Source organism: Homarus americanus, unplaced genomic scaffold (assembly GCF_018991925.1).
Source record: "Homarus americanus isolate GMGI-L3 unplaced genomic scaffold, GMGI_Hamer_2.0 scaffold48713, whole genome shotgun sequence".
NCBI lineage: Eukaryota > Metazoa > Arthropoda > Malacostraca > Decapoda > Nephropidae > Homarus > Homarus americanus.
In genome coordinates, this window is record NW_024756092.1 from 115,259 (window position 1) to 140,932 (window position 25,674).

The 25,674-nt window shown below is 37.4% G+C and overlaps 2 protein-coding genes across 2 annotated transcripts in view; both read left to right on the forward strand.

Annotated features, from left to right (window-relative positions):
- Positions 1 to 23,180, forward strand: part of LOC121856727 (xaa-Pro dipeptidase-like) — a 62,651-nt gene extending 39,471 nt beyond the window's left edge. The window contains exons 2-8 of the mRNA XM_042352414.1: positions 9,171 to 9,232; positions 9,786 to 9,830; positions 14,461 to 14,710; positions 15,015 to 15,284; positions 19,884 to 20,078; positions 22,097 to 22,254; positions 22,735 to 23,180. Of these exons, the coding sequence (XP_042208348.1) occupies positions 9,171 to 9,232; positions 9,786 to 9,830; positions 14,461 to 14,710; positions 15,015 to 15,284; positions 19,884 to 20,078; positions 22,097 to 22,254; positions 22,735 to 22,825 (1,071 nt within the window). The 3' untranslated portion in view covers positions 22,826 to 23,180. The remainder of the gene's footprint in view (positions 1 to 9,170; positions 9,233 to 9,785; positions 9,831 to 14,460; positions 14,711 to 15,014; positions 15,285 to 19,883; positions 20,079 to 22,096; positions 22,255 to 22,734) is intronic.
- Positions 9,849 to 12,709, forward strand: LOC121856726 (FAST kinase domain-containing protein 3, mitochondrial-like). Its single transcript, XM_042352413.1, has one exon. The coding sequence runs from the start codon at positions 10,416 to 10,418 to the stop codon at positions 12,411 to 12,413; it is 1,998 nt and encodes a 665-aa protein (XP_042208347.1). The 5' UTR covers positions 9,849 to 10,415; the 3' UTR covers positions 12,414 to 12,709.
- Positions 23,181 to 25,674: the final 2,494 nt, after the last annotated feature.

A 25,674-nucleotide genomic window follows, 5' to 3' on the forward strand; every position in this document is an offset into this window, starting at 1 on the left:
CCAGTGTGTCTGCCTCGCCTTCACGCCAGCTGAGTCACCAGACACTTCCTGAAGACTGGACATTTGACTCAACAGACATCTCTCGTGTTAATGGGACACGACTAACACACACGCCAAGGTTGCTGTTGGATGAACCATTCTTCTTAGTATATATATGAATATTGTTTACATTGTTATTATTATCACCATTCCTTGCATCCGATAAGGCAAGAAGTCACAGTAATAAGGAACTCAAAAGATGATATTGTTGTCACGGCCATTTGAACCGGATATGAGTAAGTCAGTTTTGATAAGGTGATGCCTGGATGCCTGCAGTAATCATAAGTCCTGGAATAACTCTCTTTCTCTCGTGTACTTAAAACGGTCAAAACATACGATATACTTTTTTGCTCCATTTGTTGACGGTATTTTCCTTTTTTCTTCACTTAAAAACTATACACTTTACCTAACGTGACCTAACGATCTTTGCTTATTAATTGGTTTAGTTAGGTGACAAATTTCTTTATTTAAGTTATATGGACTGTTAGAGAGAGAGAGAGAGAGAGAGAGAGAGAGAGATTCTTCCTTGCTTTACGTGGCACGGTAGTGAACGAGCTGTCTGGTGGCTAGGGTGACAGATGACGAACTTTTCCACTACCTGCTCCATCACCACACACCTTGATCAGCCATACATTTGATTTCTGATAGCATTAAAATTCCCTTGTATAAAAGCCCACCTGTAAGTTAATCTCGTATGTCAGTATATATGCGTAAGCTGGTATGATTCGGGAGTATATAAGGGTGTTGGCATACAAGGAAGTAGGATTTAGTGAGTATATTAAAATTTATAGGTTTGTGTGGAATGCGTGTAGGTGCAGGAGACGTCACCTTGGCGCCATCGTCACAACCGTCCCAGCCAGCCAAGCTCAGTGATCAGTCGCCGCGTCCCTCCCTCCCTCCCTCCCTTACTTCCATCTCTTCAGAATCCAATGCGTACGTGATCTGTCTTTGTATGTATATAATTACACTGTCATTAAAAACTGGTTTATGAGACAACGATGAAAACGTACATTCCTGGTAGCTGAAGTAGACTTGTGTTGGCAATTAGATAACGGGTATTTGTGTTGCTGGCAGTCGGTCAAGTTAATGGTATGTGCATTTATTTTTTCACTGGTTTTGATAGGTGTAAGGATATTGGTGTAATTATAATGAAAAAAAATGTGGCTGGCATTATTGACCATGGTATTTATAAGTACACTCACGTTATTAATACGAAATCGATTATTATTGAATTACGCGAGCAATGTTAATAACTATATGGGCATTATTACACGTTAATACCTTCCCCATCTCTCAACCGTTCAGTCATTACTTAAATTACTACTTTTTTCGCAGATTACTGATACAATAGTTGTCCCGAATACATTTTTTCATATATTCTGACTTTTTTCATAGTCTTGTTTTATGGATAAATTATTATTTTTTCACTTGTATTGGAGATGTCTGATGGATTTTACAGGTTTTTCTTAAAAAGTTAACTTTATATTAGTGATTGCTTTAGATTCAATACATTATAACATCTTTAGAATAATGTAACCCAGATTTAACGGCGAACTTTTCTGTTATAGTCATTCTAACTACATTTATTGCACGCCACACTGATTTGTATACAGTATTTCTTCTCCTTTAACTTATCGTATTCGTTCACATTTCTGTCATGGACAATTCCTGTTCAAATTTGCATGCTCGTTCAAAGAATATCATTTCCCAAAACGCGGCAGTTTAAACCAAATATTGAGGCAATGCATTTTGTGAGTGTCCCAGCTAATGTGAAAACCAAGTGTGGTACTATCAGGAACGCTGCCCTAAAATATGGCTGCTGGGAGGATTGTTTACAGATATTATTGTTCGTTCTATAATTTACGGTCTTATGATACTTTATAAAATATATTTAGATTTACTCGGCAGAATTAGATTTAGGAGCCTCGGTTATATAAATAATAGAAATGTCACACTGAATTATGTTTTTTTTTTTATGGAAACATTAGATACTGTATTATGTTTAGTCGGAAGAAATGTCGAGGATCTGATCCATCTGTCTCGTGATGAATGTATATGCATGAAGCGGATCCGAAGTTATAAATCGTAGTGAGGTTGGGGTGTTGTGTACCGGTTTGCTGTACCGGTCCCAGGGCCTCCTGACCGGCCTGGCCAACTAGTATAAATAGAAGCAGATATCACATGCTTGACCCTTGTCCGCGTCTCAATCTTCATCTGGTTTTCGATCAATGTCTGGGCTTCTCTTCGTGTGTGTGTGTGTGTGTTGATTTGATAACTAAAATTTTGCCATTATAATAAAAGAACCAATATTTTCGTTGTAATAGTCTCTGTAACCCGAGATATTAATGGGTAACAGTGCGTCAGATGTTTATGTGTGAACGAAACAATAAGAGATGGTGGATGGTGGGTATTAGAAATCGTTTTAGGTATGGCGTTACAGCAGCTCTCACATAGCGGGCTGGATCGGGGATGGTCAAGGTTTGTTTTTACAACTTGACGTCTTGCCGGCTTGGTTGTTTTTCCTCGATATTTCTCGTTTTTCCTTCATTGTGGTTTGTTTGGGTGCCTTGCTGCGCTCACATACTTGCCCCCTGAACACCATATCTTTTACACAGACCAGCAGAATCATTGTAGAAATTAAGCGACTGTACACAAGATCGTTGAAGGGCTTATACTTTTAGCCGCCAAGTCTTATAAGGCTTACCGTGGGAGTTTCACAAAATAGAACCTGCCAAAATACTCTCTGATGAACAAACATTCTTTATATAACATGTAAACTATACATAGGTAGTATGACTTACATATCCTGTTGTATAAAGAGAATTAGAACTATTTTCAAAGGCAATGGGATCGTATAATATTCCTACATGATATTCAATTGTTTATGATTGTGGATTGGTTTTGTAGCATTAAGTAACACCTAAATCTTTTGACAGTAAAGTAAGATACAGTTAATCATTGGTTACTGCAGTAATTACAACGAGCGCACTGTTCTGGTTGTGTTGATTAGAACTGCTGTTTCGTTGATAGCTCGTGAATATATATAATCTGATAACGCTATTGACTTGTCCATGATGTGCCGCCGTCAGCCAGATATTAATTATTGATAGTGAAGAAAATGGTCATCAGCCTGTGTATATTCTGATGGTTGATAATATAGACAAGCTCGTCGACTTGTTAGTAAACTAATGAGATATTTCGCTTCAATTGTATTATTATTATTATTATTGTTAGAAAAATGAGACGTTTGTTTTCTTATTATACGGAATGTTTTTGTACGTGTGTGAATGTTAAGTGCCTGTATGTTTCACCTGAAGAAGATGAAAGATAGAGAAAACTGTAGGGATGGAATTAATGCTTATTCTGAGCTATGAGAAGTACAGCATATTGATAACAAGTAATGGTGTTTTCATAGGACACAGACACATAAGGCAGACAAACTTTCTAACCCTGCCCACGGAAGACTCTGACTAGACGCGAGCCACTAACGAGATGAGATTTGCCGGGGCTAGCTGTAGACTTGGTTGTTAGCGAGGAATCCGGTATTATACAGTAATCCTACAGTGAAACAACATGTAGAGGGTGGAGTTGAAAACCAAAATTTTGTGTGAGGAAAGACAAGGGTTAGTTGAGAGCTTATGGGGTGGGTGCTGTGAGGTGTCTGTGGTAACTGGTAAAAACGGCTCGGGACGTCTTCTTAAGTGTCCATAGACTGACCACGGAAGAAAAGTAACGAGGTAGTAGCTGTCTGCCGGGAACCGAGGTAGGCCACGAAACACTGATTTCAACGCGTCGCTTCACTCCTGGGACATTTCACACGATTCTATTGGGGTTTGGAGGCTTCGACGCTTCCAAAACATACCACAGCCGTCGTCAATTAATACTTAACCCTAGTTGAGATGATTATATTGTTAGTGGAGCCATGATAATTATTGCTTCTGTAACTTAATATTTGTTAGTCTTTTGTCTTTCGCTATTTATAAAACATCGAACACCATGTCAGAGCCTTGTGCGTCACTTACGATACTTACGGTTGAGCTTTGTATATTAGTGATATTCATTGGGGTGTAAATATGCATAATCAGCTTCTATTGATGTATGCATGGGTAAAATTTTCCTTGTGTCAAAGGTTAATGACACAGACGACACTGATGATGTTTACCGCATTGGAAATATAATTGTGGAAGATGCTGTAAATTTAATGACTACTAAAAGATGTCAAAATCTCGCTCGGTACTGAGATATTCCAAGGGTATCTCCAGGCAATTGTTACATCGATGAGTGAGATTTTTTTTCTTGATAATTCTTGTTACTTTATTGACACGTCCCCATATACCCAGTACAAACACCTGTGATCACAATGAGTGGACTGTCAGTATCCGCCATTGTGTTACTGTGAGTTGTATGGTCTGATGATATATCAATACCAGACAGTTTTGACGTTTCTCTCTTTCACCATCTACCTTCCACACCAACATTCATTTGACATTGTATTATTTCTCTGGCTATATAAACTGTTTGAAAACCAATAACATTTAATCACAACATCAATCGCATATATTCTAGTCTACGGTGATTATCCACCAAACATAGAGGCAGACTAGTTCACAAGCGGAATGATTTACGTGATAATGTAACTTGACTTTACACATTAGAACAGGGGCTTTTAAGGGACTGAAATTGTTTACATGAATAGCCCCCAAGCTTATTTAACCTGAAGACTAAACACCCTAACCTAACCTAACTTAACCTAACCTAACCAAACTTTACCCCATAGGTTGTGTTAAGGTGGTAACTTTTTCTTGATTCCCCCTAGTTTACCGTACTTGGTGTTCTGAAAACTGCTTGTGTAGTTTCGACAGTTTAGTTTATTTTACGCATTGTTGGTAGTGAAAGTTCTTGGTTAGGAGACTTAAATAAGCTATTATACCCCACTACGGAGTAAAGGGTAAACATTGCAGTCACTTGTGTTTGCTTGTCTGTCAGTCACTCCATCCACCTTTTATTTTCGTTCCTTGAAGTTCTAGATCTGATTCATTTTTTGGAGAGTAATTAGAAAGGTCAAAGGTTACAGATACCTGAAAATTCTCACTGACCTCACTCAAATACACAAGACACAGGACATTCTCGGACACTTTAACATTCTATTGATGATTGGTCGACTGGGAGGGGTACATGTGTCACAACTCACATCAGGAGTATTGCTGAGAATATTGGACCACCTGAAGATTATACATACTACCTTATTTCACCTGAAGATTAGACATACTACCTTATTTCACCTGATTATACATACTACCTTATTTCACCTGAAGATTAGACATACTACCTTATTTCACCTGAAGATTAGACATACTACCTTATTTCACCTGAAGATTAGACATACTACCTTATTTCACCTGAAGATTAGACTACCTTATTTCACCTGAAGATTAGACATACTACCTTATTTCACCTGAAGATTAGACATACTACCTTATTTCACCTGAAGATTAGACATACTACCTTATTTCACCTGAAGATTAGACATACTACCTTATTTCACCTGAAGATTAGACATACTACCTTATTTCACCTGAAGATTAGGCACACTACCTTATTTCACCTGAAGATTAGACACACTACCTTATTTCACCTGAAGATTAGACATACTACCTTATTTCACCTGAAGATTAATCACCCTAACTGCCTGGAGGAGATGGGAGGGGGTGAGGTTAGGTTATGTCAGCATTAGGTGGTTAATCTTCAAGTGTTTCCTTTGGGGGGGGGGGATATAGTTTGGAAGGTCAGGCGCCCTATATAACTTAAATAAATCTTAAGACAACGGTAAAGCTGTATAACTTGTGGAGGCCACTGGTTAGTGATAAAGGTAAGAGGCCTCGGCTGATTTTGTTTTATATGGCTACCAAAATGATTCCCAAACACCTTGGTACTGTAGCATTTCTAAACTCTCGGATACATTGATAGGAGTGATGACTAATATCTTGTGTGTCTGTTATATATTTCTTTATTCGACAAGTGCAGTGTAGTTTATAAATATTGGGTGTATCTATGTTGTAATGATGAGTCTGGTTGGTTCATATATACAGTAATGTTTGAGGTTTTCACCGACTCTCCCTCTCCTTCATCCTAACTCGGCTATATTTATAAAGACGTGCGTCACGCTACCCTCTTGTGAAACTACACAGTATTAAACCCTGCGCACCTACAACCTAGTTGAGAGAGAGAGAGAGAGAGAGAGAGAGAGAGAGAGAGAGAGAGAGAGACTAAGAAAAAACGTAGATTAATTTTCATGAACTTCAGCAGACTGTCAGGTTGTTGGTCAATGTCAAAGATCTATGCCGGACAACAAGGGTTTGTGCTGAGATAAACTCCCTCCCTGTGTGTGTTTTGCAATGAAGGAGACAGAGGCCACCACGTGAACAGAACTCACGTGTCAGGCAACGCGTTTTACCTCACGGTCACAAGTCCTCCAGGGCACCTCCTCATGCTTATGCTCGACCCCAGTGTTGTATTGCGGCAGTAGTTGGTGTGTGTGTGTGTGTTTACTTTTATATTATTATTGTTATTATTATTATTAGTGTTGCTATTATTAATATTATTATTATTATTATTATTAGTAGTAGTAGTAGTAGTAGTAGTAGTAGTAGTAGTAGTAGTAGTATTCTTTACCCGTCATACAAACACGACACTATAAATTTCGTAACGTGCAAATAGTATTGTCAGTCCCAAGAATCGAGCTTGGGAGGGGAATGACTTTGTTGACTGTGCTACTCCTTAACTTCAGTGGTCTTTCCTCCCAGCAGACAGACCAGAGGTGATCAACACTAAAGGGCTCATGACGTATTTTAATCCTCCTTAGACACATCCCATTATTATCATCACGCCAGAGAAAACATTAAAACATTGTTACCACATTTGCTAAGTTTAATGACGGTTGGTTCTAAAATTCCGGGGGAGCAGCTGGCGGGCGGATGAAAGGAGATGCTGATTTGAATAGTAGCTTCAAATAATTTGTTATTTTCTTGGTTTATCGAGTGAATGTCCAAGTCTTAAGGAATACGTCTAACTCTGGTGTGGTTCCAAGGCCAACATTTATTAAGTAACAAAAAATGTGAATACTAACTTCTTTTAACGTGTGCACAAACCGTCTAAGTAAAGATTGAATCGGGATAAATAACAAGTATATAATAAGTGTGATAATAGTTACAAACACTTAAAATAAGAATAAATTTGTAAATAGCAAATCAAACTTGAAGGTAACTAATTCAAAAGACTTCGGGATGAATCGAACGGAATATTACGCGTAGGAATACAGAACCTAAAGTGTTAATATATACTGTGAATATATTTATGTATGTACCTTATAATAAAAAAGTTTGTCAGTGTTGATTCAATTATTAGGCAAAAAAACCAGTCCGTCAACTTTCCTACTTCTAGCGTGCTGCTTAGTAACCAAATAATCTTATTAGAACTGCTTCGGTTTCAAACTTATATAGTATTAATAAAAGGTGAAGGTGACAAATTTTCTGGTGTATTGACTGTTACTAACCACTTTTGCCTTGCTTTGGATCTTCGGTGCTCAATTTAACCAATTTTAATTTTCCCTAAGATCACCTAACCTTTTGACGAAATGTAAAACTACTTTCCTCTCGTCAGTCATTATATACGTGCTCAACGCTGACCTTCCTGACCAAATCTGTCCCTAGTGATGACAGGTTGTGAATGGTCCGTAATCTTATTTTGATCTGATGTTTATGTGATGTCGCTGAAGAAGTTTGGCGAGAGGAGCCAGTTGTTTTAAAAAGTGAGAAATAGTGAAAAGTCATCCTTAGCTAAATGACAACCAACTTAATACTGAAAGCGACAAAGACAACAATGTCCTCTACCACGAAGCTGAAATTGAAAATATAGATAAGATAGATGAGATGTTTTAACTGGCGAGTGGTGAACTGATAGATAATATGTTTTAATAGAATTTAGATACACTGTTAAGATTAAATGATTGCGTTGTACTTGTCACAATATAAGTAATCTTGTCTGTGATTCACTAAGAACCAGTATTCGATTATTATTATTATAGTTTCCCCTATCTTGTATTCGTTTTCTCTCATACTGCTGGACGGTATGTGGGGATGCTTGTGTAATACTGTACATCAAGTACTATTTCTGTCTTTGGTCCCTTCGCCATTTGTTAGCTTACTTGCCTGTTATACTTTACTGCTTCTGAGATTTAGTATAATTTATTTATCTTATTATACTTTACAAGAACTACAGTACTTAGCAGTGTATCATTCCAGTGCTTAGTTCTCATAATATCCATCGAGTAAAGAAATGCCACTCCTAATTGAGTATTCCTTACCTCAGTAGCCATTTTCTGTGACGAAATTAGGTTTAAATCTTTCAGGGTAGACGAGCGTATAAAGATCCAATGCTAATTTAGATATATTTTTCGTGAAATTCAATAACGTTGTGCATATTTCTTTCTATAACACTTGTTTCTTTTTAAAACTCTCTTGGGTTATACAAATACCTTTAATCAAATTCGTGTATGAATTACCTGAAATACATTATTATTTTTAGGGTGTTGGACTGGTATTTGCAGCTTTCATCGAGTCGATATAATTGTACCCATAGTGTTACAACTATTGAGACAAATATTAGTATTTTAATGTAGAATCGTGAGTGATAATTCCAGTGTACTTTGAAGACAGACTAAGACTCAGAGTTCATGACGACACATTGTTGAGTTTACTGTATTATTATACAGGATTATAGAATACGAACCGTCAATAATGGGAAGTCAAAACGGAGAATTGTTTGACGTAGGTGCAATGAGTACAACAGGCCTCCCATATTACAGGTCCCGTAAGTAATGCAAAATATCATCAAGATGGAAGGATTTGAGTATGCTGTTGCTCTTATGTTCTGTGCCGTGAAAACTAATGGTGCTTTATGCATGGGTGTGAGATTCTTATACAACAAGGAAACTTCCGAATATTGTACACTCCTCTGGGACAAATGCTCTTTCATCCCAGTTAAACTACACCAATATCACTGTAATCATTGTTAAACTCAAATCGTATAGACAGTATTGTGTGACAAACTCATATTTCTTGTGTATTTAACAGCGAGGCGTGAACACTGACAGCGGCAAAACCACTCTGGAGGCCGCCTTCGAGGGCATCAGTCAGTAAGTATACTACAGGGTGATATTTTCCTATTGTTATAATTTGTTTCTCCGACTTTTATTCTTCTCTTCTCCTGTGGTATTTATTTTCGAAATTGGGCCATGGTGGCTTCGACAGCTGCCCTTGGATGACGAAGGTATAAACTGTAGTCAGCAGGGTTAGAGGGGAGGGGGGATGCAGTTAACTGTAGTCAAGCCCACACCCATAATTCCAACATTCCCAAAAATGCAACGTAGAAAACATGTCTCTTCTCGCTGTCAGAAACACTACAGTGAATAACTAAATCACGATCAAACTACAAAAATACTTAACCTTGGCGCACCAGGAAGGATTAACCTACCTACTTTGGACACTGATGGTGTCATTGCTTTAATCAATTATGTGTGAAATACTCCGATTACAGTATTATTGTGTTGTTATACCATTAGTACTGTTATGCATGTTCAACTATTCAATTTCTTTTATTTCTTGTCGGACAGAAACGAAGCATGAAATTTGTGAAATGGTGTTATTATTAACAAGTAGTTTCCGTAATTACTCTTAAACTATTTTCAGGTTCCGGATTGACAACAGCGTTCTTCACGATGAAATTGCAGAATGGTGAGTAACCTGAATATTTATTACTTGTTAATATTATATTTACTTGAATTTGTGTTTGTTATGTTACAAATAATTATAATTAAGCACAATGACAGTTAAATAACCAAACATTGACAACACGTGATACCTGGTGGCGGAGATAAGAACTAGACACGATTACTTCCCCGGTAGGCCAAGTACAATTTCTATAACACACTTTTTGAACATGGCTCTCTTCAGCTATAATTTAACTACGATAATATACTACCGATATATAATCTATTATATGAATACACGTTTGGTCAAATATTAAGGTAATTATCCCCCAACTGATAAATATTTATGTAATGTACCGAACTCTGGGTGGAACTACTCCGTCTAGTGTCACTTGTAATACGTGAGGAAACAGTGAAGTGGAAGTTATTTCGCATTAAGTGTTATATGTGATAAACGGAACAGTATTATAGAAAAGAGAGAAACGTAAATGAAGATCTGATAATATATTGAGAAAGAGAAAATTAATGGCACTTCAAAAAGTTGTGCAGCCATTTAATTACGCAATGAGTGAATGTTCTGAGTTGTCCTGGTAGCATAATATAGAGAATAATGGCTATTGTCAGTGGACGTTTTCCAATTTCCTTTGGACGGCAATTGAGGATCTACAGTCATCCTTGTTTAACGAGGGATTTTCAGTGGTCCTCAAGATGTCGGAATGATGATGAAAAAACCATAAGAAATACAACAGTTTTTGTCCAAGATGGTACCAGCATTGAGGAGTTGCCAGCCGTTGTTCAAATAATCAGCGGCGAATTCCAATTATTCAGTAATGGAAAGAGTCAGGTTGGCAGAAGGTTTGAGGGACTTGGGTTAGAAATTCCTCAGGTTTCCCCAAATCTCTTCAAAAATATAAATTTTGAAGAAGAACAAGAGATGATCCTTGGTTTTATGAGATGTGTAAAAGTAGGAGATATATTTAAATTACTTGAAATATGTCCTGAAGCTGAGGTGACTCCTTCGGTTGCATTGGCCGTAATCAAAAGAATATTTGAATTAGAAAACAACATAGAGTATCGGAATCAAGGACTGAACCAATACCCAGACGAATCTCCGTTGACTTTTACCCGAGGAGCCGTGATAAAGAGATTGGTTGAAATCGTGTGTGGTACCTCAGATCCCCAGAATTTAATCGATGCTTTACGAGCCATGGGCAGGGATAATTACCAAGGTGACAAACTCAAATACCTGGAAACACTCTGTACAGAATGCATTGTCATGATAACGGAGGGTAAAATGAGAGTTAACCAGGTGTGTGATGCTGCAAAAGCTTTCTATAATCTGGGTAATGTCGGGTCCAGGTACGTGGAACAAGTCTGGATCGGTATTACGGAAAAAGCCGAAGAGATCAAGGAAAAGGAAGTGTGCAACATAATGAGTGTTCTTCCGCTGGTCAAGAAGAGTCGTAAACATCTATACAACATTGCCGAACGGAAGATGGGAGGTCTTTGGTATAAGCTTAATTGTGAAGATGTTCTGAGGGTTTTGCACATCCTTGTACAGCTCAAGATGACGAACAGTCGCATGCTACCCATGCTTTCAAGATGGACTAACTTAAATATCCATGCCCTTACTGAAGGTAATCTCCGCTGGATTGTTTATTCATTCATGAGCTTAAATTACTCAAATGCTGATATGCAGAAAGCACTCTCTCGCTTTATGAAGGCAAAAAAGGTCAATATCAATGATCCAAGTCTTGTGGCTGTGATCATGGATTATTGTGTTAAAATGCGCATAAGATCCCAAGATATTCTGAACAATGCTGGGGAATACTTTATAAAGAATTCACAGATATTAACAGTGCCACAGATTAATAGCATTTGTCGGTCATATGGATTACTGAACTATGATCCTCCTAATGCAGCGACATTTTTCCTTGCTTTTGAAATGCATCTTGATGCAAAATTTGTGCAGTTTCCACCAGATATCATGATTGATTTACTTCTTTCATGTGTATACCTAGGGAGATATCCCCTTAATTTTGTGAAAAAAGTTTTTAACCCATATTTTTTTGACAAAGTGCACACATTGGAGTCTTCTGATGTCAGGCTAACACGCACAAAATTGAAGGTTCTTGACAAAGCTCTTTGTTTAGAGGCACCAAGTTATAATGGACCAATGCTTCCCAGGGATCATTCGGCCAAAAGCTTCTGGCGTGATGCAAGAATTATGAGGTGTGTGAACATGATTCGGGCTTTGTTGGTCGAGATAGTTGGAACAGAAGAACGTATAACACCATCTGCTGTTTTGCCAAATTTTCCTGGTACAGAGCTGTACATTATAGATTGTATTATTGATATGGCTGGAAAATTATCTTTCCAATCTTTCAAGTGGAGCAACAACAAGTATGCACTTCTTATTCATCCTCCAGAGCACTATATTTTGAATGAAGACATACTGGTTGGGCCACAGGCTATGCGCAAACGTCATCTAGCCTTGTGTGGTTTTAAGGTTGTGAGTCTTCGCTATGAAACACTTCTTAAAAATCGCATGTATCCAGATTTGCTCAAAAATTACATAGAAAAGGAGATGAAAGAAGCTACACTGTAACATAAGTGACACTGTACAATTACAATACTGTGTGGAAACTTAGTGAAAATTGGACAATCAAATCTGCTGTGTAGTGTGTGCTGTCATTTAATTTATATTAGACATACTGGTGATAAACTTTGCTTGAGAAAAATTATGTCTAGTCTAGTCCTGTTTTATTTATGGTATGCCAAAACCAGTGAAAGTGCATCTTCAAGTCTGTGATATTAGTAACATAGAACAGTCCAGAGAATTCATCAGCAATCATCTTGTGACTCCAGGCCAGGCCATTCAAAACATCTACATACACTTATATGGTGGGTTTTCACTTGTTTTGAAAATTTTCATTAATTTAATTGTTAACTTATTTTGATTCTAGTACCCTAAGTGCTAGGTTGTGATATTTGCTAGAAAAACTGGGTGTTGGAAACAATCTAGGATGGGAAGGTCAACAGTAGGTACGGTGATAATGTATACAGTACTGTACTTTACTCTAGTTGTGCTGTTAGATAGTAATTTGATGAAATTATTTTGTTGAAGAGTACTGTACCTATTACATGTACTGTAATGTATGAATACAGTCCTACTCGGACCATCGAATACCGACTCAGATCATTTCGGATAACCAACTCAGACCACTAAGTTAATCAACACATTTTACACATTTATTTTTGCATGAATGATAAAAATACTGTACAAAAGTACAAACATTACTGATAAACAGTCACATGATGTGAAACGGCTCGTATCAAATTTTTAGCAGATCTTCGTCCACTACTAAATTCGTCCCACAGTTTGAAGAGCTGCACTTGACCCATTGTTTTCGTAGCACTTTACCGTTGGACAAGAGCCGCACCTGGAGTGTCACCAGTTTTGCTTCATTATGGAGTAGCTTGATTAACAGATAGTAGTTAAGTTGTCCTTTTCTTACTTTCAAGTTAAGGCGATGATGCCGCCCTTAACAGTCATTATTTGTACGGAAACTTCTTTTAAATACACTCCAAGCAGATGGGATCTAGATGTCATTTCTGAACCCCTAGCCAACTACTTGTTTGAAGTGTGCAATGTGGGCCGAGTTAGTAATGTGGGGGCCCAGTTGGGGGTACACTGTAATGTACGATGACAAAGTACAGTATTTGTATTTCCAGAATAATCTGATGAATGCTGAATATTTTAATAATAGAAATCATCTTACCTTATTATCATCAACATACACACTGGAATCCTGAAATTTTGTCCTTGGACGACATATTTGGGTTAGTCACAGAAGGAGAGAAAAAATGGAATACTGTATTGTATATCTGGATGTATATACGTACTGTACTGTATCTCTTTCCCATTTAATGTAGCAGATTTGACGTTTAAATTGCAGATAGACTTGTGATCTGCAACCTAGTGTGTTTCATCAGCATCATTTACCAGAGTATTTGTAGATGTCTGATGGTGAATGACTCTATAAATATTCTAAACTCTGTAGTTGTAATTATTTCAAGGATCATTAACACTAATTATTGGAATTAAAATTTTGTATACCCAGCATATTGAGGAGTACCTTTGTAATAAATCCGAATAAGATCTATATTTTGGCTGCTAGATGTGAGACTGAAGGTTTAAGGTCTGGCATTTTTTGGGCCTGACAAATTTATCTCTGGAAAATTAAAAATTAACACATTACAATTGTAAACCAGTCTTTACACGTGGTAACAAGTTTAAAATTGTGATTTAAACTTACAGGCATAAAGTAATTTGCACTTTTAAGAATGGTAAATTTGTTGTAACTATAATACAGGTACAGCAATTATGTCATGAATCATTATTGACATTAAATATTTGAATTTAAAAGTTTTAGATGTGGATCCTTAACCTGTACAGTACAGTATATAAAGGAGATCCTTTGTGCTCAGTTTTAACTACAGTGTTGGGTAAACCTAAATTTTGGCCTCTTGTGCTCAAACTAGTAATGAACTGTACATACAGCATAAGAGTGTACAGTACAGTATATAAATTATATTGAAATGTGTTATCATTTAATAAAGAAAAAGATGCATAAACTAATTTGTTTCTTCAGTCGTGTAACAAAGACAAAGGCAGAACTCGAAGTTCTGAGGTTTGCAGCCACTGTCTCGGCAGCTGCTCATCGAGCTGTGATGCGCAAGATTCGACCTGGCATGAAGGAATACCAACTGGAGGCCATATTTCAACACCATTCCTACTATCATGGAGGATGCCGGCACCAGGCTTATACCAACATCTGTGGTTCTGGTTGTAATGCTGCTGTGCTGCATTATGGTCATGCTGGTGCACCCAATGCTCGAACAGTGAGACACATAATTTAAGCTTCTATTTAATTAATTTTTCAGATGTAGCAAGCCTTTATTAGGAGCATTTGTTGTATAATGGTGTAGTAATGAATGCCATAGGAAGGATGGGAAATTTTGGTGTAATTATTTTACTAAGGGACAAGACAATGTATAATTTGGGGGAATTTTTTTTTCAGTGTAGTTTGTTAGTCTCCAGTTTATTGCCTTTGCTGGGTTCATATGATTGTCTGTCATTTATAAAATATTAGACATAAGAAACCATGTGATTCTGATATTTTCACAATTTACATTTTTTTTTTAGGTTTCTGATGGAGAGATATGTCTTTTTGACATGGGAGCAGAATACTACTGTTACACCAGTGATATTACCTGTTCTTTCCCGGCTAATGGAAAGTTTACTGAAGATCAAAAGGCAATCTACAATGCTGTCTTGAGTGCTTCACATGCTGTAATGGAAGCAGTAAAGCCAGGAGTATCATGGGTAGAGATGCACAGACTCTCATACCGAACCATGCTGGCCAAACTGAAGGAAGCTGGGATTGTGCAAGGTGATCTTGAGGACATGATGAAGGTAAGAACATTTCATTGTTCAGTTTTTGTGTGTAATAATAATAATAATTAACGGTTTATTAAAAAAAGTTCTGCAGCCCAAAGGCTGAAAATATACATTGAGCAAAAATGACTTATTACATACAAAGACATGGGGTGGGTGGGTCGTATAACAAAAGCTTTCATTACTGAAAGAAGAAGGGACATGAATTGAACATCCAAATTATTATAGTTTGCAGTTGATGGCCCGGGCCTGGGCTGGTCTTGGAGACACCAGATGGTGTGGTGTTCACGTGGTGTAGTAACTCGTCCTCGAGTGTTGATATGAAGGACCTCACATGGTCATGGGAACACCTTGTGGTGTGGTGTGGTGTTCACGTGGTGCAGCAACTCGTGTGTGTGTGTGTGTGTGTGTTTATCCCAGGCTACATCGAGTTTTGCTTCCACACATGCAGTTTAATGTTGCTTTAATTCTTAAATAAAATAAAGAACAAATCATTGTATGCATACAGTACATTAAGTAAAGAAAAAGCATTAATTACACTGTAATCTTTTTGAAAATTAAGAGTTGTTGCCAAGATTGACCTCCATAAATAACAATGTATACCAGCAGCATCTGTGTGTGTGTGTGTGTGTGTGTGGAGACATTTGCAAGAAGTGAGAGTTCATAAAGTACTACGGTAATATCTCCGTTAGCCGGATCTCAGACCCCCGGAACTCTCCAATAGCCGGAATTAAAATTTCCTCGGAAAATCATCCCCAAAGCCGCAATTTTCTGGAAAATTCCGGCTTTGGGAAAAAAAATCAGATCAAATTTTCCCGATACCCGGAAAATTCCGGGTTCGAGAGATGTTGTAATGGACAATTTCTGAAACTTTCTGGGGATGAGGGATTTTTTTCCGGCTTTGAGAGAGTTGTCTCTTTACCCGGAAGTCTCTCATTCCCGGAAGTGCTCTGCACTAGTTGTTCCGGCTAACGGGGATATTACTGTATTTGCTGTCATTTGGAATCGAGTATGACGATCATTCAGCTATGATACAATGGTATGAGTTACCAAGGATTTCATTTACGTTGGTGAGTTCTGAGGCCAATACGGGACCGGCAGCATCATTTACAAATGTTGCACACGTGGGTGGCCAAATCTAGTGCGGCAGCGTCTTTCCAGCGGTAGCGCTTGTCTGCCTCGTTATGCAGTTAAGCTAACTGTAAGTATTGACACCTTCTTGTTGTGGTGCTCCTCTAAGCGTTATAGTGTGGAGAAATCGTCTCCCAGGTGAGGGGGTTGATTGGCACTTTTTCAGGTTTGTCTTAAGACATGTTTTATTTCTGAACCAGTCGTTCTTTGGATTGCGGAGTTCTCGCTGGGCTGCCGCTTTCTCCTTGCTGAAGGTATTGGCTTTGGTCCGAGACCGAGGGTTGTTCTGCCAGTCAGTTAAAGCAGCACTTTTATCATTAACGAGTACATTAAATGCAAGGTCATTTTCATCAAGCCAGTGCTGGTGTTTTCTTTTGATCTGGCTGAGGGTCTCTGCAGGTTTTTGTCTTGACAGTGTCGAGAATATCCCATTGGGCACTGGGATTTGGGTTGTTTATCAGCCCATGTTCGAGCTGCTCTCTGAAAGCATGTGCTACTGCTGGATCCTGCAGATGCCTAGTGTTAAAGCTTGCTACCTTTGCCGTTTTTTGGTCGACGTGAAATGTGAGCTTGGCTCTGACGAGCTGATGATCAGTGTCGCAGTGGTCTGAACTACGGATGGCTCGGGTGATGAGGACATCTCGGTGATCTCTTTTTCTGACATTGAGATGCCAGTGTTTGGATCGTGGGTGTTGCCATGAACCCTTGAACTTGTCGGCCTGCTTAAACAAGGTACTGTATTGGTGATAGTGAGGTTGTGTGCAACACTTGCTGAGGAGGAGAAGGCCGTTGAGATTACATTTACCTAGTCCATTTCTCCCTATGATTCCCTGCCAAATGTCAGCTTCTCTGCCAACTCTTGAAGTCACCAAGGAGCACAACTTTATTTTTTCTGGGGATAGAGGTTAACACTGTGGAGGTTGGCGTAAAAGGACTCCTTGGTGTCTTCCTCTGCATCCAGTGTTGGGGCGTATGCCCTAATGAAAAAGGCATGACGTGAGACATTCAGTGGGACTCGAGGCATCATGAGACGCTTGTTGATCTCAATTGGCATTTCAGTTAGCCTGTGTAGGATGACTTGGCAAGTGGCAAAGCCAACTATAAATGCGGTTTCTCTCGCACCAGGCTTATCCTTCCAGAAGAAGGTATAGCCAGACCCCCGTTCTGTGAGTTGACCCTTGTCTGGGAGCTGGGACTCGCTAATGGCCTCTATGTCGGTGTTATACCTGGCCAGCTCTTTTGCCACAAGAGCAGTTCTTCTTTCAGGACCCTCATTTGTGCCAGTATCCAGAAGGGTCTTGATATTCCATGTGTTTGGATCTGTGATTATGATTGTGTTTTCGACTGCATAAAGATGACCTTACTGGATGCAGTTGTCCAGTTAGGTTTTTTTTTTAGGTGGGCTCTGTGTAGGGCACCTTTTATAGCCCCCTATCCATGTGGTGTGAGCAGAGTGGCTCCTCTAAAGGGCTGCTCAGTCGCACAGACAGGATCGGATTGCACTACTACCTAGATCCTAGTACATAAACGACCATGTGCAGAGTTGTGATGACCTGGATGTTGGCTGCTCATGAATTGATTTATATGGTGAGGCAAGAGTGCAGGCTGCAACCACATATTGGCTCTCCCTTTTCCTGATCCAGTGGTGCAAGTGTTGTAATGACTGGGGAGAGGGAGAATTGCAATGGACTGCTGATAGCACAGGTTGATGGGCTTCACCTTAGTAGCCTGTCCATTATGCATTGCCTTCGTCCGCCGGTGTAGTCGTTGGGTTCCCATGGTGGTCACCTCTTCTGCCTATACTGCTGTTGGGTTCTTGGAGCTCTGTAAGAATGTCTGCCTGATGCGGGGCTCCACCGCAGATTTTTCGTTCGGGGTTTACGCCCCTAGCCTTACACCTACCAAGGTTAATCAGCCAGGCAGCAGGGCAATGGTTGGTAGGCGCCAGCACCAGCAGGGGATCTCGGAGTAGCAGTGGGCCCCAGAGGTACACACGCACACATTGGAAATTAACAAAAAAATGCATCTCAAGTGAGGGTGACGACTGCTGTTGTGATGTGTTGCTGGTTTAGTGCTTTGTTTTATTATAATATATTAAGTAGGTGTTATTGTATGACTCAAACTTCTGTGTGGTTAACTGATGCACAAGTGTGCGACTGCGTGGCGGAGGGTTAAAGATCAGCAGTTGAGTAGCGCTTGGTAACACCTCATCTCTATAATGACCCGCACCTTTCTGCTTTCTCACACCATATTTTAAAATGTTATGTAACATAATGTTGAAGGGATACAACATTGCTCATTCATACTTACACTCAATTTTGTGGGTAGATAACAGTAGTGTTGCAGGTGCAGTATTACTAAAGAAACTAATAGATGCATCACATCACAATTTTCGAAATACTGTATTTGGTAAAATTTTGAATCATAAGAGACATGTCTCCATGGGATGCAACCACCTGCCTCAGTGTAAACATTAGGTCAGGGTCTACCGTGCAAACTTTTTATAGGGTAATTGTTTTTCAATCACTGACCATTGTTTCAGTAATTGAGTCTGATAACCTCAAATCTGGTATAGTACTTAGAAACGTTTAAATATTTATTGGCGCAGATAATGGAAAAGTACCTTTGTTTTGTTAGTTTTTCCTTTGGGAGGTGTCCCTCATAATTGCTATACTTTTGAACCAAGAAAAATTGTCAGTGAGCAGCCTGTCATTCCCAAAAGTTCTATTATGCTCTCATATAAATGTGAGGTGTAATTTAGAATTGCTGTACAGGTATTGTATTTTGTTTCATCTTCCATTTGTCCTGTGTCAAAATTTTCCTCATTGGTCTGCTGTGAACTACAATATGCTTCATTTATAAAATGTAGTGTACTGTATTTTGACATTTTGTAAACTGCTGTTGATTTTCAGCATCATTTATAACACATCGTATTTGATTGCACCCCTTTAAAATTATGCTGTAGTTTCCTCTAAAACTTTCTTAAGCTTCATGAAAGGTTAAGTCAATTTTCTCATGGAATGTTGTATGTTACTATAGATTTTCACCTGCATGCAGCCACCAGTCACTGTTGGATGGTGTCACCCATTAGGTTTTCCATCTTAGTTTTACAGTAAGTGTTAAAATTAGGATCACTAAATTGGTATCCAGCTGTGGGAAATTTTAATAAGCTCAAAAATTTTGCTCACTGGTTCATAATTAATTAATCCCACTAAATCAAATACATATAAAATAATAAATATACAAGGATTCATTGTGACTTGTACGGTACTTGATGCTCGTGCTGTAGCAATCTGTATCTACTGCCAACAGCAACTTTCTGCTCAGTTTACTACAACTGTCTTGTCCTTCAATATTAATATATATTTAGAGTTAAACAATCTTCATTGACAGCTATAGTGATAGAGTTGTAAATTAGGAAGATACATTTCCTCTGATCAGAAATGTCATAATTAATTTGTAAATGTATCTATACCATCCATACAGGTAAATCTTGGAGCAGTGTTTCAGCCTCATGGTTTGGGTCACCTCCTTGGATTGGATGTGCATGATGTTGGAGGCTATCTTGAAGACAACCCTCCTCGACCTCAGGAAGCTGGTTTCCGGTCTCTTCGCACAGCCAGGGTGTTAGAGGAGAACATGGTCCTCACAATTGAACCTGGATGCTACTTTATTGATCATGTAAGAAATCTGAACTTGTAATTATTTCAATATTAACACTAAATTTAAAAAATTCTGAACCCAGCTCCTTAATAAGTATTTCAAGGAATACCTTTGTGGGGTATGCTATAACGAATCTAATTGGTTCTAGAACCTTGTTCGTTATAGCATTCGTTCGTTATAGGATTAATCCGTTCCAGGCCCCCAAATGCAACCACTTAACACTGAAAAATATAATATAAAATTGTAAAAAAGTGCATAAATATGCATCTAAACCCCTGAAATAAAGAATATCATTAATACTTGTAATAAAAAAAAAAAAAAAATTCGTTGTAGGAATTTCGTTCGTTATAACATTTTCAATTTTATAGGTAAAACCGTTTGTTATAGGAATATTCGTAGTAGAATCCATTCGTTATAGCATACCACACTTTTTATTTGGAGAGTGAAAAATTCTCTTAAAATATTTAAATGATAGAACCAGTCTATATTCTTGGTAAAAAAAAAAATATATTTCAAACTAGTCATTGAGGTAATTGGTATATACGTAGACTTTCTAAATGTGTTGTAACTATTTGTCATATGTATCGACAAAACTTGGGGCCCAGATTCACTAAACTGCCCGTAACTTTGATCGTATCTCTCCTCATATATTGAGAAGCTATGGTGATCGTATGATATTGGTTATAGGCAATTCATTAAAGGTTCATATGGCGACTGCAGGTAAGTGTAGCTCAGTAAGCTACCACTAGATGGAGTTAGTGTATTTTTTTGTTTCCTTGCTAGACCAATCACTATTGCCTGGAACAAACACTTTGAAAGAATATTAGCCAGTCACAAGTTACCCATGTCAGAGACTGAATTTCTCCAATGAGATTTTTTTTAATAATAATAATAATAATACTGTAATAATTATAAAATTATTAATTAATATTACTATTGCAGTATTTTGGAGCAAATGCACTTTATATTTCTTGACACAGTTCATTGCCTTGACTAGTAACGTCATCAGCTACACTCTGGAAACTACCACTTGCAAAAAAACTGAAAACAGATGTATTTAGCCAGAGTATATGCCAATGTAACTGTAAGTGGTCATCAATTTGTAGAGGGTCCAAAGGAACCCTAAACATCATTTCTCTCCGGTGTGCACAGTCACGAACAAAAGTAATTGTTAGTTACATCTTCACAGCTTCACTCTCACTTGTGATGCTTGAAGTGCTGCATGTCTGGCAGTTCTGTGTTTCATGACAGGGTATATAGTAGAGACAACGGGGGCTATTTCCACCTTGCGAAAACTTACTGGCACTCGGTGGCCACTTTAAGCTGCTAGTGAATCGGCCCTGGACATGTTAAAATTTTCCCCAGCAAACCTAAGTCCAAATTAAAATGGACAATAATACACAATTGTGGCAGGAACACATAATAAACTTTGTTTCACTGTAAGTAAAACATCGAAAGATAAATATCAATTACGATATTAAGTTGGCTTGGTGTGCACTTATAGTAGGAAGCAATTATTTATTCTGGTACAGGAATTTCTATTATTTCTATTAAATTGAAAATCGGTTTTAAAATTCATTAGCAAATTATAAATACTGTATAATTAACATTCAAAATAAGGTCCAGAGTTAGCCACATCCAGAACTTAGTAAGAGGGCATTCAAGGCTGTATTGTCTTACCACAAGGCAAGATAATGTAAAAGATCTCCCATGAGATAAAGTTAAGGTCCATAATTACCATGAAAGAAAAATGGCAAATCATGATTCTCATGGCAGTGATATAATGAGGGCTTATTACACAATTATTTTCAGAAAAGTTGAGGTTTGGTATTTGATCTCAAGGACATGAAAACCTGAAAGGAATTGTTAATTAAAATCTTAGAGAAAAACATTACAAACAGCTAGATTAACGGAGTAGCCAGGCTGTACATTTAATCAAAATACTGTACTGGGTTACATTTAGTGTAATTTTCTTATATTTTCTCATCAATGTAGAGTTCATCGATATTTTTCTTTATTTATTTTTTAATCAACAGCTTTTGGATCAAGCATTGGCTAATCCAGCTCAGGCACAGTTTCTGGTTCCCGAGGCAATAGCCCGCTTCCGTGGATTTGGTGGAATCAGGATTGAGGATGATATTGTTGTGACTGCCGATGGCATGGAAGACCTTGCACAGGGTACTATTCCACGAACGTAAGTTACAGCTGTTTCATTTGCACTATAAATTTAATAATAATTGAATATATGATTGACTTTGCAAGTGGAGGCTTTACCACTCATTTCAGGATAGTTTACTTCATTGGTTCCTAAGTCCTAATTTGTAATTGAGTTATAATTTATATCATATTCTGTTTATCACATATTGAGATATGGAGGCAACTTTCTGTATATGTTGGATGATGGCATCCCTCAGCATTGAGTTTGCATATATGGAATGTTGTTAGGCTGATCAGTAGTGGAGTGCAAATCTTGTTTGCTGCCACCTTTATCACCTTGGTCTATGTTCCTTGCCCTACACACCCCACAACATCCACACCCCTCCACCTCCACACCCATCCCTCTACATGTCAACACCCTCCACTTCCAACCCTGCACCTTCATGTCATGGGAAAGATTGGATTGATGTTGAGGTATACTATATAAGCAGCTAATTTAAATTTTTCCCCTGTACAGTGTGGAGGAGATTGAAGAACTTATGGCAGAAGGTCAACAGGCGGATGTGTTTGTCCCTCAGCTTCATGCTCAGGAGAAGCTTGGTCAGTAATTAATGGTGCTTTAACTTACACCATTGAGTAAAGAAGATGAGGAATAGGATGGACACAAGAAGACTTTTTATCCTTACATAAAATGTATAGTTATTTCAGCCACGCTTTAGGTTAGATTATTACTGTATAACAAAGTAAATGTTTCAAATTATTAGAATGCCAAAAGTTTAATTGTTTAAACTTGGAACTAGACATTAACTATATTAATGGAGATATGTGCCTGAAAAGATTTTCATATATATATATATATTGGACAACTATATATACAGTATACAGGTTCTGTACTTTGTAAAAAAGGGATCATATATGATTTGCAAATTCCCTGGAACTTTAATAAATAAATTGCACTGGTTGTTCCCTTCTTTCTTTACCCCCATAATTATAGACCCAAATTTGTTGGTAATATGAAACTACAGTATATATATATACATATATATAGAAAATGGGAAATGTGTATCACAGAGAATGGTAAATATCTACTTTCTGGGAAAGTTGGTTGGCTACTTATCATAGAAAACGGGAAATTTGTATCATAGAAAATGGGAAAATATCTACTTAACACGAAAGTTGGTTATCTACTTTCCCGAAAAGTAGATTATCTACTTTAAGGCAAAGTAGATTATCGACTTTTCGGGGAAGTAGATTTTCGAATTTTGGGGGAAATATTACCTAATTTTGCGAAGTAGATTATCATAGAAAACGGGAAATTTGTATCATAAAAAATGGGAAATATCTACTTTCCGGGAAAGTTGGTTATCTACTTTCCCGAAAAGTATATAGATTTTCTACTGAGAAAGTAGATTATCGACTTTTCGGGGAAGTAGATTTTGAATTTTGGGGAAATATACCTACTTTTTTTAGAAGTAGATTATCATAGAAAACGGGAAATTTGTATCATAAAAATGGGAAATATCTACTTTCCGAAAGTCGGGGAAGTAGATTTTCGAATTTGGGGAAATATTACCTAATTTTGCGAAGTAGATTATCATAGAAAACGGGAAATTTGTATCATAAAACTTGGAAATATCTACGTCCGGAAAGTTGTATTTACTTTCCCGAAAAGTAGATAGATTTCTACTTTCGGGAAAGTAGATTATCGACTTTCGAAGTAGATTTTCGAATTTTGGGGAAATATTACCTAATTTTGCGAAGTAGATTAACATAGAAAAACGGAAATTTTATCATAAAAATGGAAATATCTACTTTCCGGAGAAAGTTGGTTATCTACTTTCCCGAAATTAGATAGATTTTCTAGTTTTGGAAAGTAGATTATCGCCTTTTCGGGAGTAGATTTCGAATTTTCGGGAAATATTAATTTCAATTTACGAAGTAGATTATCATAGAAAACGGAAATTTGTAATATAAAAATGGGAAATATCTACTTTCCGGAAAGTTGGTTATCTACTTTCCGAAAAGTAGATATTTTCACTTTTCGGTAGATTATCGACTATTTCGGGAGTAGATTTTCGAATTTTCGGGGAAATATTACCTAATTTTGCGAAGTAGATTATCATAGAAATCGGGAAATTTGTATAATAAAAAATGGGAAATATCTACTTTCCGGGAAAGTTGGTAATCTACTTTCCCGAAAAGTAGATAGATTTTCTACTTTTCGGAAAATTAGATTATCGACTTTTCGGGGGAGTAGATTTTCGAATTTGGGGGGAAATATTACCTAATTTTGCAAAGTAGATTATCATAGACAACGGGAAATTTGTATCATACAATTTGGGAAATATCTACTTTCCGGGAAAGTTGGTTATCTACTTTCCCGAAAAGTAGATAGATTTTCTACTTTTCGGGAAAGTAGATTATCGACTTTTCAGGGAAGTAAAATTTCGTATTTTGGGGGAAATATTACCTAATTTTGCGAAGTTGATTATCATAGAAAACGGAAAATTTGTATCATAAAAAATGGGAAATATCTACTTTCCGAGAAAGTTGGTTATCTACTTTCCCGAAATTGGATAGATTTTCTAGTTTTCGGGAAAGTAGATTTTCGCCTTTTCGGGGAGTAGATTTTCGAATTTTCGGGGAAATATTACCTAATTTACGAAGTAGATTATCATAGTAAACGGGAAATTTGTATCATAAAAAATGGGAAATATCTACTTTCCGGGAAAGTTGGTTATCTACTTTCCCGAAAAGTAGATAGATTTTCTACTTTTCAGGAAAGTAGATTATCGACTTTTCAGGGAAGTAAAATTTCGTATTTTGGGGGAAATATTACCTAATTTTGCGAAGTTGATTATCATAGAAAACGGAAAATTTGTATCATAAAAAATGGGAAATATCTACTTTCCGGGAAAGTTGGTTATCTACTTTCCGAAAAGTAGATATATTTTCTACTTTTCGGGAAAGTAGATTATCGACTTTTCGGGGGAGTAGATTTTCGAATTTTAGGGGAAATATTACCTAATTTTGCGAAGTAGATTATCATAGAAAACGGGAAATTTGTATCATGAAAAATTTCCGGGAAAGTTGGTTTCTACTTTCGAAAAGTAGATAGATTTTACTTTCAGGAAAGTAGATTATCGACGTTTCAGGGGAGTAGATTTTTCGAATTTTGAAATATTACCTAATTTTGAAGTTGATTATCATAAGCGGAAATTTGTATCATAAAAATGGGAAATATCTATTTTCCGGGAAAGTTGGTTATCTACTTCCCCGAAAAGTAGATAGATTTTCTAATTTTCGGGAAAGTAGATTATCGACTTTTTCGGAAAGTAGATTTTCGTATTTACGGGGAAATATTACCTAATTTTGGGAAGCAGATTATCATAGAAAACGGGAAATTTGTATCATAAAAAATGGGAAATATCTACTTTCCGGGAAAGTTGGTTTTCTA

Excerpts from the sequence above, each read along its gene's own strand:
- LOC121856726 (XM_042352413.1), top strand. The coding sequence starts at position 10,416 with ATGGCTATTGTCAGTGGACGTTTTCCAATTTCCTTTGGACGGCAATTG.